Source organism: Hippoglossus hippoglossus, chromosome 11, assembly GCF_009819705.1.
Source record: "Hippoglossus hippoglossus isolate fHipHip1 chromosome 11, fHipHip1.pri, whole genome shotgun sequence".
NCBI lineage: Eukaryota > Metazoa > Chordata > Actinopteri > Pleuronectiformes > Pleuronectidae > Hippoglossus > Hippoglossus hippoglossus.
Window position 1 is genome coordinate 20,686,286 of NC_047161.1, and position 15,474 is coordinate 20,701,759.

The 15,474-nt window shown below is 39.8% G+C and overlaps 1 protein-coding gene across 1 annotated transcript in view; it reads left to right on the top strand.

Moving 5' to 3' along the window:
* The window catches only part of phf14 (PHD finger protein 14), a 79,010-nt gene that overhangs the window by 51,062 nt on the left and 12,474 nt on the right, over nucleotides 1–15,474 (top strand). The window contains exon 17 of the mRNA XM_034601135.1: nucleotides 6,566–6,683. Within this exon, the coding sequence (XP_034457026.1) occupies nucleotides 6,566–6,683 (118 nt within the window). The remainder of the gene's footprint in view (nucleotides 1–6,565; nucleotides 6,684–15,474) is intronic.

A 15,474-nucleotide genomic window follows, 5' to 3' on the forward strand; every position in this document is an offset into this window, starting at 1 on the left:
TAGTCTAGTGCCAGAGGGCTGCATTCCATGACTTAATGCGAATTAGAGTTTAACTATTCTCAGTCTAAATGGTGGTTAAGTGCCCACCGTTGGTTGATCATTCTGGTTTATTACAACCCAGGTGTGATCTTTGTGTTGTGGCCATCGTTCTTAGTGATAACAAGTCACCACATTCATCACAGAGATGTGCGATCATTGTGTCAACATGAACAGTCATAAACGCACCCCCAGGTAATTGTTTAGCAGAAAACGATCGTGATTGGAAATGGACTGTTTTTATACAGAACTCTTCTTATCGCCCATTCTAAGCACTTTACAGTACAATATCATATTCAGTCATTCACACACACACATTCATAAACTGTCTGCACAGCCATCGTGGACAACTTGGGGTTCAGTATCTTGCCCAAGGGCAATTCAGAATGCTGACAGGAAGAACACTGAAGAACACTGAAGAACCACAGACCTCCTGGTTAATGGACGACCTTCTCTATGACTTAGTGTTTTGCAAGGCGGACTGCTCTGATTGGTGAATCTTGCATGAAACCTCAGTGATTGGTCAAATATGTCGAAAAGGTGCTGTGATTGGAAAAAATTGCAAGGTCGCGCAGAATGAATTTGTGTTGATTATTCTGGAGTGATATTGTATATTTTATACGTTCTTTCAGCAAGTCTGTTTTTGCTGTTATTGAGGAAAACTCTGTCTCATAGTTTATGAACAATAAGGGTAAAACTGTATTTATTAAATATTAACTATGTGTGAAGGTACTAGCTCCTCATGATTCAAAGTGAACAAATTAAAAATGACCCTCAACAGGCAGATCATTTCCTCTTTGTTTAGACTGAAGGTGAGTGTCAGCCTTTTTGTCAAAGAATGAGACACCACTGCCATCCACTATAATGCATTGGTCTATAGATCCATTAGATCTGGTACTGTCAAACTACCTAATTCCTTTCTGCACACACGTCCAACACAAAGCTGGCTTCACTGGTAGCTGATATCCAAATGCTATCTGCCATTAATCATTTACAGACAACTTCTTGGACAAACTGTACAATGGGATTTCACAATATTCATCCTGAAACCACGGCATGAAAAGCCTAAACAATCCCAATAAAATGAAACAGAATCATAGTGAAGGAGCAGTGATCCCCTGCTGATTCTTCATTTTATTAACTGAGGTGAGGAGGGGGGGATCAGCAGCTTCTTAAATGCCGTTACTCTACAGGGGTCATAGTGGTGTGTCTGTTAAAAGGAAAACATAATTTAAAGGTACAGTTAACCCAATTTTTTAACACCGTTCAATTGAATTGCTTAAATATACTATATTTTGCACCTTAGATCCATCAAGTAAAACCCAAGGTAACCATGGCAACTACACTCACATCAGTTAATAGTCACAGTAAAAAGTGTACCTGTAGCTATTATCTTCATTTTAATGATGAAGCGTTTCTCATGCAACATATTTTTAGCTACTTTTCCTTCCAGGGAAGGGCTCTCCCACCCATGACCTTACTATCACCATCGACAACTCTGTGGTAGCCCCCACCCAGACCACAAGGAACCTGGGTGTGACACTCAACAGTCAACTCTCCCTCACCGCTAACACTGCTGCAACAATCCGATCACGTTCATACATGCTGCACAAAATCGGGAGAATACGTCCCATTCTCAATCAGGAGGCGGCAAAGGTTCTGGTCCAGGCTCTGGGCATCTAACGCCTAGACTACTGCAACTCCCTCCTGGCAGGTCTGCCTGCTAGTTCCATCCGACCTCTGCAGCTCATCCAGAATGCAGCAGCTCGACTGGTCTTTAACCTAAGTTCACTCACACTACACTGCTCCTCCGCTTCCTTCACTGGTTACCAGTGGCTGCCCGCATCCGCTTCAAAACACTAGTATTAGCGTACCGTGCTGCGAACGGATCGGGTCCAGTCTACATGGACATGGTCAAACGTTACACCCCAGCCCTTTCACTCCACTCTGCATCGGCCAATCGGCTTGTTGCTGCCTCACTGCGAGCTAAAGACTCACTAAACACTAAATAACGACTGTGTGCTGTCCTGGCTCCTAAATGGTGGAACGAGCTCCCCATTGACATCATGACAGCAGAGGTTTTTAGTTGCACTTATAAATTGCACTTACATGTAGCACTTGTAGTTTGGCTTTTTGAAGACTAATTGGACTTCTTGCTGTTCTGGGTTTGTACCCTAATGGTTGAATGCATTTATCATAAGTCGCTTTTGATAAAAGCGTCAGCTAAATGATACTTAATATGATGTAATTTAATTCTTACTTATCCTTTAGTGGTAGTCGGGGGGAAAGGGCCAATCACTCTCTGATTTGACCCATAAAAATACTCCTAGCAGTTACATGTTATTATAAGTTATTATCAACCCTGTGCACAGTACTTGAGTTGGAAAAGGAACACTATTCGAAAATAGCAAAAACAACAAAACCAATGTAGACATGGAGAGAACATGCAAACTCAACACTGGCCTTGGTCAAATATAGCATTCAAACCCAGAACCTTCCAGCAGTGAGATGAAAGTGCTAAGCACAGCCCTACCGTGTCACCCAGTTTACATGTTATAACACATGTGTTAATAATTGACCCTGTTCACAGTTTTAAATATGTATTTTGTAATGGCAGATTATGGGGGAAATTATGCACAGGATTATTTAGATGTTAAGCACATACAATGATTACCATTTTCTTGATTTCAGTTTAGCATCTTAGCATGCTAACATTACCCTACAGCCGAAGTATTACTCAGGACTGCTTTATATATGAAGTTGTATTGTGGGCTAGTGCTGAAACAGTTGACTAATGGATTGGATTGTTTTGACAGAAAATGTATTGAAGACTACTTCAAAAACTGCTTAAAAATAACAACATAATAACACTAGCAATATTATTATTGATAATAATAGCAATTTATTAACAATGTGCTGCTCAATGTGCGTCACAAGAAAAGAGGAGGTAGGAAAACAGAACATATTAAGACATTGACGGGCATTCAAACAAGAACATTTTAAAAAGCTCAAAAAGGGCTCATATCATTTAAGTGAATTCATCATTAAAAGTTGATCATCTTTGGTTTTTCAATTTGTTTGGTCAGAACAACACGATGTCATTCGGGCTCGTGAAACATCCAACAACAGAAGAAGATTGGTTTAAAAAACAAACAGCATTGACCCACAATAAAATGGGTCTGAGAGAAAAAGAGGAAATTGACCTGTGGGAGAGCCGATTTTTTTTCTTTTAATCACTTATGAGGCTGACTGCCCTTCAACAAGCTCCCCCAGCCCGGTAAACACACACACACTCCACAATTAGAGCCAGTTATGTCCTAATCAATGAAGCAGATTCACATTCTTCAGTGGAAATCTGATAACAGCGATAACAGCCAGGAGGTCAGCCTGAACCCTCTCTATTCATCTCCATTACTGAGGGGTTGGAAGACCGTAGTGACAAGTGTATCCACCTGGCTCAAAGAGACGTTTTAAGGCCTTAATAATCTAACCAGGACAGAGTTTGAAATCAATTGCAAATGTAAAATTATTAATGAGCACCACGTGTGAATGAAATATCAATGTCAGACTTGCGGTGCTAGGAAACCTGCCATTCCACAGTGGAAGACATTCTCACGGGTGAATTAACTTTGAGACCCTGTGGGGTTATAGTGTAGCTTTTATCAGATTTATTTAAAGATTTATTCAATTGAATAACTGAATGAAATATCTCAACAGCTATTGGATAGATTGATTGAAATGTGGTATTGATTCTGTATTAACGTCTCCTTATCACTTTGGTGCAGGTCTGGAGTTGAAGTACTCGTGACTTTCCACTTGTTTCAGCTGTACCTTGTGTTGTTAGACAGCTACTGCTTCTTCTAAAGCCGGGCAGACACTGGGCATATTCCTTAATCTTCTACATCGTGTAAGCTCACACGGGCGCCTGTGGCTCAAGGGGTAGAGCGGGTAATCTCCCCCATTCAGCTTGTCGAAGTGGCCTTGGGCAAGTGACTGAACCCCAAATTGCCCCTGACGACTGTGCCGGCAGTGTATGATTGATGTATGATCGACAAATGCTGCACATAGATGCACTGCACGAGTGTGAGTGTGAATGGGTGGGTGGTAAAACTGTACTGTGAAGTGCTTTGAGTGATCATCAAGAGAAGGGAAGTGCTATATAAATACAGGCCATTTACTACATGTGTTTAAGTTTATTCAACCACACAACTACCAATGTTGAACAAAGGGTAAAATAAGAGACAATATTGTGTTTTTATTCTGCAGCGGAGTTCAGATTTATATCACAGCAGAGTCTCAGTCAGGATTGGACTTTTACTTGCATCTAAACTGATTTAAGTTGTCAAGGCAAGGGGGAGGTTGCCTAGGACCTCACAAGCTATCCTGCGATTGGTGTAATGATTTCCTTTGGGGTGAGTTGCCCTAACTGGAGGACAATAAGATTTTGTTAAAAGTAAATGTGTGTCTGAAACAGTGGCATGTGGTCCTATTAAAAACATACAGGAATTTTCCAAGCTATTTGTAGTTTTCTATGACGTTAAGTATTTGATTTGCAAGATGATTATGTATTTATATATATATATATATATATATGCATAAGTATCTCAGGTGAATAGAAATGCATACATTCTGTTTTCTTCACATTGATAGTTAAATTATTATAATTCAACCAGTCATAAATATTGTCGACCATTTGTTGGACTATTTGCACAAAGATAGTCACTGATATACCAAAGAGAGAGTAAACTCCCTTATTGCAGGTTTAGGGGGAAATGTTACATAAACAATTCAACCACCTATGAGGAGAGCATCTTTACCAACGACGAGTGAAGTTGAAGTTTGTTGTGTCCACTGTATCCAAGACTTCGCAGAAATAAAATAGAAAGTTCCAGTGACAGGACTGTTGTTGAGTTAGGTACATATTTGTTCAGTAAATGATAATAATGCAGACATGGTTGATTGGGTAGAGCAGGAGCTGCTGAGGAGATAATTTCTTTCAAGATGATTGTTCAGTTGGTTTGAGAGAATCTTTTCCAATAATCGTATTACCAGGAGAATGGTCTGGAGTGGCCTCTAATTCCAAACACGAGTTGGATCCTCAGATAATCCGAGCTTTTTTTTTGAGACGACAGGAAAGATAGAAAGACTGATACACAGATTAATCAGATGGTGGGAAAGAGGAATAGAACTGTCAGCATGAGTCTTAAAGAATTTCATATGTAAACCATAAATGTCACACACATGAGAATTATTTTAAAGAGTTCAATGTATCAGACTACTCATTCTGTTCAACCTCTGAGAAAAAGAACAGGAGGTAAAAGTATACAAGTTAGATGCTGTTTTTTAACAGATGTAACACAATAATCATCAAAAGCACTTGCAATCTTTTTAGCTTCAGCGATTAGAGAGACAATAGGTGTCCTTCATAATGTTCTAGAAAATGATTTTGTTTTTCGTTTTTGGTGGTTCTTTTTTTATGAAGACAGCCGTAGCTGCTTAATTCAGCAGTGCATTGGTTTCTGATCTCTGGGAGGATTCTGCAGCTACCCTCTATTTGAGTAGCTGCAGAATTTTCTGAATTTATCCGTAGTAATTTAGTTTGCTGAGATTGTACCTGCAGGCAGTGGGAGGTTAAGTGTGGAGTGGAGATTGATGGACAAAATGGCAATTTTGTCCATTTAAAATTAAATCTACAACACAATTAGCTACTCTACCAGTGGCGAGCTGAAATTGGGTTATGCCATTGTCTGAAGAAATAACTAATTTTGTCTGCTCTTTTTCCATCAACAAAAAGCTGAAGCTTTTCTTTTAAAAGCATTGTATTCCCTTTTTTTCGCCTCAATAGTATTGTAGGAAACTTTGTCACAGTCATTGTTTAATAATCATCAGTGTGGTTTTTGTCATGTAGAAAATGTTTGATGAAATTAAGTTTTGTTTACTGTGTCAGTCGACTTGTGTGACTGGCTGCTTGCAGGGTTGCTGCAGCCTCTTATTGGTTCCACACTTCCACACTCATATATATATACTGTAAAATTGACAGTTTAGGATACAATAAGCTGCCTTCTCGTTCATTTCTACACATATTAAACCTGCACTGTTGATTTTCAAAGTGTCTGTTAATACTTTACATTGAATTCAGTATATCATCATTCTGTGCAACCTCTGGATAATAGCATGGTAATCGTCTTCTGCAGGCATGTTGTCTGTCAGTGTGTGTCCTCTGTGGTCTGACCCATGTTGAATCATCTGAAGACAGAGGCTGTCCAGTGTTAGGAGACCTGACAGGCACTAACAAGGCCTGTATTTATCTGGTCACTGATGTGAACCATTGCACATTCAATGGCCGTGTAAGGTCAAGGGAGCGGAGGCATTAGAGGGACTTTGCAATGCATTAACAAAGTCTGACCGACAGACAACTGGCTGCCTTGTCACCATCCATCAGTGCTCTGGAGCTGGCCTCGTCACTGAAGGAAGACCGTGGCTTTATTTATGTGACATGTAACATGTGCCCTTCCTGTCTGTGCCTCAGGTGTGACGAGTGCCGGCTCTGCTATCACTTTGGGTGTCTGGACCCCCCACTGAAGAAATCCCCAAAGCAGACAGGATATGGCTGGATCTGCCAGGAGTGTGACACTTCCTCCTCCAAGGTGAGTGTGTGCATATATATCTTTCAGAATGCAACAGATGAGTCAGCTTGTGGTTTAGCTCGCCTGCTTTGACAGAAATTAAAACCTGCATCTTTCCTTTTTTGGCTTGTGTTCTTGAAAAGGAAAATAGTTATTCCCAAAAAGTAATGTATTCAATTTAATTCAATTGTATTTGAATAGGGCCACATCACGACATACTTGTTGTGATTCTATATTGTTGTTTTGTTTTTATGTTTTGTTGGTACCAACTGAAATTACTTGTCTGTGTGGAAATAATAGTTTGTTATATCACCTCCAAAAGTCTAACAGGCCTCACTTATAACTGCAGCACTGCCTACCTTGTTGTTATACATATAATTAGCTTAAATGAGCAATTCTGAAATAGCTCTGTTATATCAGATGAACCCACTGAATCAGAATCAGTATAATGACTGTGACTTTGCAGAAAATGATGCGTACGGTCCAATAGTATAACGTGAATTGTCAATCTTAGTCCTTTACAATCAAACAATTATCTAGAGCAAACAAAGCCAGCTGACACCTAATAGACCCCTGACTTCTAATAAATCATAACCAACACAACAGTGTCCACTTGCTACCAGTGAGTCAGCAGGTTGTTGAAGTAACAGGATAGAAAAGGAATATCTTGTAAACTCATCGTAGTAGAAAAAAAGGGCTGAATAGTTTAAATTCCCCGAGTGGAACACAGACGTGTTGGTCATGATGGTCCTGCCAAATTTTGTTATGTGATCAACTGGTTGATTAAATACTCATAGTTCATACAGTATGATGTTCACTAGTTAGTAATGCACCAAGGAAGTTGACTTTGTTTCTATTAATAATTCTGGAATTGGGAAGAGTTGTCTGGTGAATAAACAACAAAATAAAGGTTCTGCTCATGGCTAGTACTTGAATAAAAATGAATAGGACAACATAATGAAAAAACTGTCATTTAGATGAAACCAGCAACATTTTCCATGCACTTTCTGGGAGTTGGTGAACATTTCAGTGTAAAGTAATGCAGATAGAATGAATTAAAGCAACTTAATTAGTAAACAAGTAAATTATATCATAGATACATACAAATAATTACTCAAAAAAGCTCAGTTTGGGACTTGAGATTTGACTCAGTACTCGCCTGACTTGACTTTTTCCAACGCTTAAATGGAAAGATTTGAGAATTCCTTGTGATATGTAAAACAATGACTTCACACCTCTGCTCTACACTTGAGCCCACATACTGGAACACGGTGTGAACACATACTTATACTTCACATGCTAATACTTGGTTAGATTTAGCCTTTTAAGTTTCCAAAGAGAATGCAGCTTGCACTCACCACATTATCAATACCAGTGCGCTCGGAGGTTCCCACCATGATGTTGCTTATTCAACTCTTCAAATTTGCAGTTCAGACTGAAGCTATAGCAGGCAGGAGACATCTGCTGACCACAAACTCCCAGTAGGGTTACCTGGTCCTCTCTGTGTAATGAGGACAAAAGTCTTGTCCTCAGTCACTCTCATAAACGAGCAATGAACACACTACCGATGATGAAAACAGCTAATAAACACAGCACAGTACTTGTTCATATTTGAAAGCAGAATTAATTTTTTCTTTCTTACTTGTTTGTTTGTTTTTATTGAATTATTTTGCAATAAAGGGTAACATTTGGCCGCCTCTCAACCTAAGTGATAAATGTATCCCAATTTCCATCTCACTAGAAACTAGCAGTCTGTCCTGCTTGGCTAAATCTATGTGGGAAATGGGGTTTGATTGATGCTGGCAAAGAGGAGGTGAATTATAAAAGCCATAGTGGAAATGCTGCATCATAGAAATGATATAAATTATTTTATGAAAAAAACTAAAGGTTAAAGCTCTCTTTCACTGTGAAGTAGTCATCATATAAAACGATGTGTTTCAATATGTACTACTAGGGTTTTTACCTGAATGTAGGCAACAATTCTACGTTTCTGTTTGACATTCAGTAGTGTATACACACAACACATATTTGCTGATATATGAAATTACATATTGAACTGATTAAGAGAAACAAATTGCTGCCCATAGATGCACTGTATGAATGTGTGTGTGAATGGGTGGATGTAAAAACTGTACTGTAAAGCGCTTTGAGTGACAGACCATTTACAGACCACTTACCATTAAGTTATTCCAATTTTAGCTATGCTGAAAGTCTTATCTGTGCTCTTTGGTATAATTGACCTGTACTCATACCATTGAATAACACATGAAGAAAAAGATGAATGTCGCCTAATTGTGGTTCTACTCAATTGCAACTTGTTGCGAGCCCAAGAGAAAGAGGAGCAACATAACACTGGATGAAGAACAGGCGAAAACGAAGTTCGAAATAGAATAGCAGCTGGGCCTCCTGGTAAGGGCTTCAAAGTAAGCCTGAAACCACACAACCAATAACTGGAAGAGAACCCACGTGTGAATTTAATAAAGTAAGGACAACCAGTTCTAGTTTTAGCCTGACACAAGCTAATCCCAGAGCCACAGATTAAATAGCGTCAAGTATAGATCTTAACACACACATACTGGCAAAAATCAGCCATTGGCAGACAGCGAGGTGCAGCTCCTCGGTCCTTATGTACTCTGCTGTGAACCGAGAGGCAGCAGGTCCTCAGAGGCACCAATAACACACAAGCAGGGAGGATCCAGAGCAGAGGCCCTCAGCCTGAGGAGCACGTTACACAATCTATTGCATTCACGTGGGGGGGATGCAACACAGCAGTAGTTCAGGTAATTGTGTCCTCTAAAAAGTAAAGTGCTGTAAGTACAATCTTTAGTAAATGTTATAAATCTTTAATATGTCCCGCTAAGACAATTTTACACTCACTCCAGTCTGGGCAGACTTGTAAAACATCCAGATTTCTAAAACCTAAATGATAAAATGCATATAACTTGCATTGTGAGTTTTAATTTCCAAAACAAGAGTTTGAAAGCATGCAAATAGCAGCAGTTGGATCACAATTATGTGCGAATTCATATGAGGCTGTACTGCTTGGGCATATCTAACATCTGACTGGCTACATTTGTCAACAATAGCAACAGACAGAGTTAGAGAAATAAATTCTAAATTGGTATATTTCTTATATTAATATTAAAAAGCTGCTGCTATCAAAGGCCACTAGTCAGATGTGTTACTTCCGTTGGATTGGTTAGGGCAAAACCAAACCAAATGATCCCACCTCCCAAACAGAAATTGGGTCAGTCTGATTGAAAACAGTGAAAAAAAAACAGCTGTTAATTGTAATATTAGGTGATTTCAAAGATACTGTGTGTGGAAGTGTTTTCCCTTTGGTGCTCCTACCGGTAGTATCAAACAAGACACTTAAGTTGACACAGCATGCCGCTACCTCCCCTTCACACTGATCCAACCCAGAGAGCAAGACACAGACAAAAGGTAGAATAAAAGACTCTTTTCTTACTTTTTCTTTTTCAGACCCATTCACTTTTTGATGACTTTATTGTGTTATGGATCGAATTTTAAATGAATACATTTGCTTTTCTTGCCCATCAGTCTACACTCCATATTGACAGTGAAAAAATTGTTTTTCAAAGTTATTCAAACTGAAATCATTCATATAAAACAGCGTTAAGACCCTTTGTCACTCCAAACTGTGGTCTGGTGCATCCTGTTTGCTCAATTTGCTCGTGAGATTTCTGTAACTGTCCGTGTGGGGCATTGCAATTTATATTAAACATGTCGGCGGTGTTTGTCGTAGGTTTATATAAGACAAAACTAAAAAGTAAGTGCATTATTTTGGTCACTTGCTGGTACGTGCGAGCGCTGTACTGTTCTTATTAGACGTGGCAGAACGAGAGCTAGAACAGAGGCAACAGCTTTTAGCAGCAGGAGTTGGAGGAGTTGGAGGAGGAGGAGGAGGAGGAGGAGGAGGAGGAGGATGACACTAGGATTAAACAAGACTGTTTGGAGATGTGCTTACTGGCAGCTTGAAGAGACAGTCGAGCCTCCCTGAGGAGCCTCAGGTCCAGCCCTATTTAATCAGACCCTGCCAGAACATACTAATACTTTGATATGTTTGCATTTTTAAACAGAACTTTAATATTTGATGACACAAAGTGCAGTGAACACTTCAGAATTCCCACAGTTGTCAGCGTCAGGGTTACATATGCACATAGATCAAAGAAAATACATTGTAATCTGAAGTTGTACAGTTTTGAGTCAAGCAAATTTCATTTCATTGGATTTTTATGCTGATTGTCTAAAGCATGAAAGGGTGGCCTGTGATGGGAATTAAAGAGGGCAATCAAAAGTAGTAAGATTCGTTATCTGCTCGTGAACACAAAAAGTCACAGCCAGTCATTTCAGTATGTGACACAATGTACAAATTAGGACTTAAGAGCAGTGCAAGAGTAAACCTTTAAAAAAGTAATTGTACATCTTCTTGTTATGTCAGGCTGGTAGATTTGCAGATACCATATGGTTCAAAGTTTCATGGTTCAAAGTTTTTTTTCCACCTGATGTATGGATCGGACTGTTGAACAATCAATGTCATCATCCTTAAGTCGTGGTCTTACTACCACCACACCATCTCACACTCTACCACTTTACTTGAGGCCAACATAATTGACCAATTGCCAGAATTCAAGAATGTCGCCAATTATGGTTTGAGCTTCGCTCTGATGCTTGACATTTGTTCATACCAGTGCTGTGCCTGTCAGGTTCTACAACATCATATAGAACATGACAGTTGTGATGTTTAAGAACCCTCTGTCAGTTGCATCATTGCGCTGTGATGATAGGTCATAACAACAACATTGTCTTTCGGTTGGTAATGGGAAGGGAACTTTGTTTTTCTGTGTCAAAGGTTTCATGTCATTACATATATAGCTGCTTTCAGACATGCACCTAACTCCGGAGAATCTCCGCACTTTCCAAGTGAGAGCCTATGGATTATCTGCAGACTTTCTCCATCTGGCCTCCGAGTATAATGTCTGCAGAAAGAATCCAACACAGCTGGGAGATCCCCTGCTGGATTCACTGTGCTGGAAACCTCCCGCTGCATTCTGAGTGGGTGAAAAGCAAACTGCGGGTGAAGTCCAGACTCAATTGAGTCCCTTGACTTTGAATGCGGCTTGAGTTTCGTTTGAAGCAATTTTAGTGGTTAATAAGACTAGAAAAGCAATATATAAACTCAGAGCATTTACAATTTATTCATAATTTATTCTATAGATCTTTAACTGTTAAAAAGGAATAGTGAGATTGAAACAAGTCTCTGCTACTTTCGCCCCCCCCTACCATCTCTTTGACTTAGTTTTCATTCCTTCTGGACTTTCTTGTCCCTGTGAAGTTGCTCCCATCCTCCTCCTCCTCCTCCTCCTCCTCCTCCTCCTCCTCCTCCCACTTGTTTACATCAAATGAAAGTACTTCAGGGCTCTGGCTCTCTCTGCCCCAGAGCAGGTCGACATTTCACTGGTGACAAGAGACAAGCTTTTCTGTGTTGATGTGACAAATTAGTGTGAACGGTTTTTTTCTCCATTTCTTTAGCAAGCTAAGATCCTTCCTGTACATTAACTATAAGCCCATTAGTCTTTACCAATCAGTTCATGTTTTACTTTGGAAAGTATCTTATATGTATACATAAAGGGTGAATGATTTCTGATTGAAGAGAACTTTTGCTATTTATTCAGCACATTGAAGAGACATGTTTAAGCAACAGATGGATGAAAGAAGCCAACACGTGTACAACATCTCTAACATTTCAAGGGCTCCATTTTGAGAGACAGTTAAGAATGTGACATTTTTGAGAAAGCGTGGTGTACAAAGTGTCTCTGTAATAGCAAGTGTGTGGAGATAATTGACTCTACTAAGGGCATCTAAAAAGCACTCTGAAGATGAGAGCAGTATTTAAGGAAAGTTTTATTATCTACTTTTAAATGCCAAGCCATGCACCGTTTTTGCCTGTGGGGGGAGAATGTTTCGTAAATGTCAACATTAAGTGCAGAATATTACCTGATCGTCGCGACTGAGATTCAGCTGCTGGCAGAGATAGTGGGCGGTGAGCCCCTCTTCCTGACAGGCTGCTACAGAGAACGGTACAGGAAGTGATTTGTCAGAGCACCCTGCAGCCCTGCTCTTATCTGAGAGGAAGATGCATGATATCTGAAGGAAGAGGTGCAGGAAGGAGCACCGAGTATCTTACAGTATGTGATGCTGGCCACAGCTCTGGTTTAGGTCTCTTGTTTGAAAGCCAGCCAGCTTATGTTTTCCACTGAAGATTCGAAAGGTTTGCTTGAAATATTGGCAACATAATTTGAACCGATTTTCAAACAATACAATCCAAATTATTTTCTTTGTCATCCATCAAATTCTAAATGCCAGATTGTTAATACCTGTCGCAGATTGCCACAGTTAAAGGTGGGGCAATAAGTCGTAAACCGTGGCAAGATGCAATGAATCATAGAAATGGAAATAGCGGCTCATTAGTTGTGGTAGATATGGAAAATGAACTCAATCACAATATGAAGAGAAAATGTAAATGAACAAATGTAAATGAACCTGATAGAGGTGTTTTTTTGTTTAATCTAGCAAATGAAATACCTGACAAATCAAAGCACTTTGATAGATGCAAAACTTGCACAACAAGACTAAAGGGGTCTATAGCCAGAATATGTATTTAAAGCATGGCCTGTTGTTGCTACTCAGAGCTGATATGATGGCTGATATATGGTTGTTACGTTGTCTCATTGTGTCATAATGGGTTGCGGAATTGATTTGCAAAATTTTCAATTTCTGCTAATCACGTATAATTAAATCTACAACACAAAAAGTGTAAAGTGATTCCTGAAGCCATTGTTCCGGTATGTGAGAGGGTAACATCCTCGTTCTTCTACAAAAGTGCAATAAATTGATGATTCCTCCAACTGAACGTCATTACTGAGCACGCTAACACATCTTTTTCATTTAAAAAAAAAAAAAAAAAAGTATTTTTGCCAATTGTTCAGAGGTTTAAACAAAGCCTTTGAGCATCTGCAAATCTCCGGCATATGGAAAACACATTGTAAAAAATAGACTTATCATATATTGAGCTCTTGGCTTAACTTTGAGGTATTGGGGGGGTCAACAAAACTTTGCATCTTTATTGCGATCCTCAGTTCATTTGTATGTTGAACGTGTGACCAGTCCTTATACAAATACACCAGAATGTCATTAGGGTTCAGCCAAAGAAAACCAACCCTAAGACACAAGTCTTTCTGTTACCGTGGGTGTTCTCTTATTGTCTCTCGCTAAAGGTCACAGTAAATGGGATTCTGTCTGTGAGGTTGTGATTAATAACAAAATATCTTTTTGATGATGCTTTGTGTCTCTGATTTGTGTTGTTGTGCTGTTTGTCCAACAGTAGAAATTACAGAGGAGCCGCTGGTTTACAGTGTTGCGGGAAAATGCAGGAGCTGAGCGTTGGTGCTGTTGCACACATTGTAGCTGTGCAAAGGGGCAATAAAAGGTTTATTAGACAGGCTTGAGTTCATTATAGACGCTGTGTTTCTCTCAGCCTGCTCGACTTAGATAAACCTCGCTCTGACCAAGGCCACATCCCTCCCGCTGTCGCCCCCAGCCCTCACAGAATTGATTTCAGCACTAAAGTGACAGTCTTGCCATAATATACGGATGGCCTTTAATTCAAGCCTGTTACTGTGCCAAGGGGTGCTTGTTTAAGGCTTTATTTACACCCTTGCAGCGCTGCCTGGCAAGCTGGGCTCCACGGTGAATCACACCAGAAGATTTGGATAAAAGGTTTGAAATGCCAAAAGCTCTTAAAGTTGCTCAGGCAGTGTTTAGAGTACTCAACTGTGAACTTGTGTGGGATGCACTACTTCATCTGCACTCAGACTTGTTGTCATCAAAAGGATTGGAACTGTGGAAATTACTGTCCGTAAAAGTTTCATTCTCTCCACTTCCTCCGCAGACGTAGGCCTGCTCCTCCTCAGCTAACAGTTTGTAAGTTCTGTCATGACCTCAGAGAATTCAGCTCTGTTTGTGCATATAATGACAGTTATGTGCTCAAGGTTCGTTTTTTGCCTTTTCACACAACAAGGACCCGTGTACTTTAAGATTCTGTAATTATTCGATAGTGTGTAGCCGCTAATGTACATTTTAATGTCATTCCCAATTCAGTGAAAGATTACCTTTACAAGCTGTGCCATCAATCAGAGGCTTCATCACTTGACCTGTGAAAGAATGTAATTAAGTTAGCCTAATTGAGTTAATGAAGTGTCACACTTGGCTGACTTTACTATGTGGACTAAATTGAAATAAAAATAGGCATCATTACTCATCACATGGTCTGGTATTTAGAGTGCAGGGCAGGCAATGCTTTCTTTACCGGCTCCTCGTGTTGTGGGTGTCTATCTTAGTGGAACATTCTGACCTTTAGCCTGTTTTTATTTTCTCAATGAGGCATCATTCCTGCCCCGTCTGATTGGTTTAATCAGGATCATTGGTGCATTCATAGAATGTAGATAAATCCATGTGTGTGATTTGAATTTGTTTTTCCCTACATTCTCTTATCTGTATTCACATTTAATCTTAATGCCATAAGGGATACGCAATCGATAAGCCCCGCAGTCGAGTTTGCTCGTTTACTCAAGCGAATGAGGTACTTATAACATGATGACCTCGTCAATGATGGTTGTCTTTTAGACGTGGCCAAAGTTTAACTACAGTTTAATATGATTTAAAGGCGAGCAGGGGCTGCTAAATTAGCCTGCAGGGAGCACGCGACATGGTCAGTGGTGGCCAGGCAGGA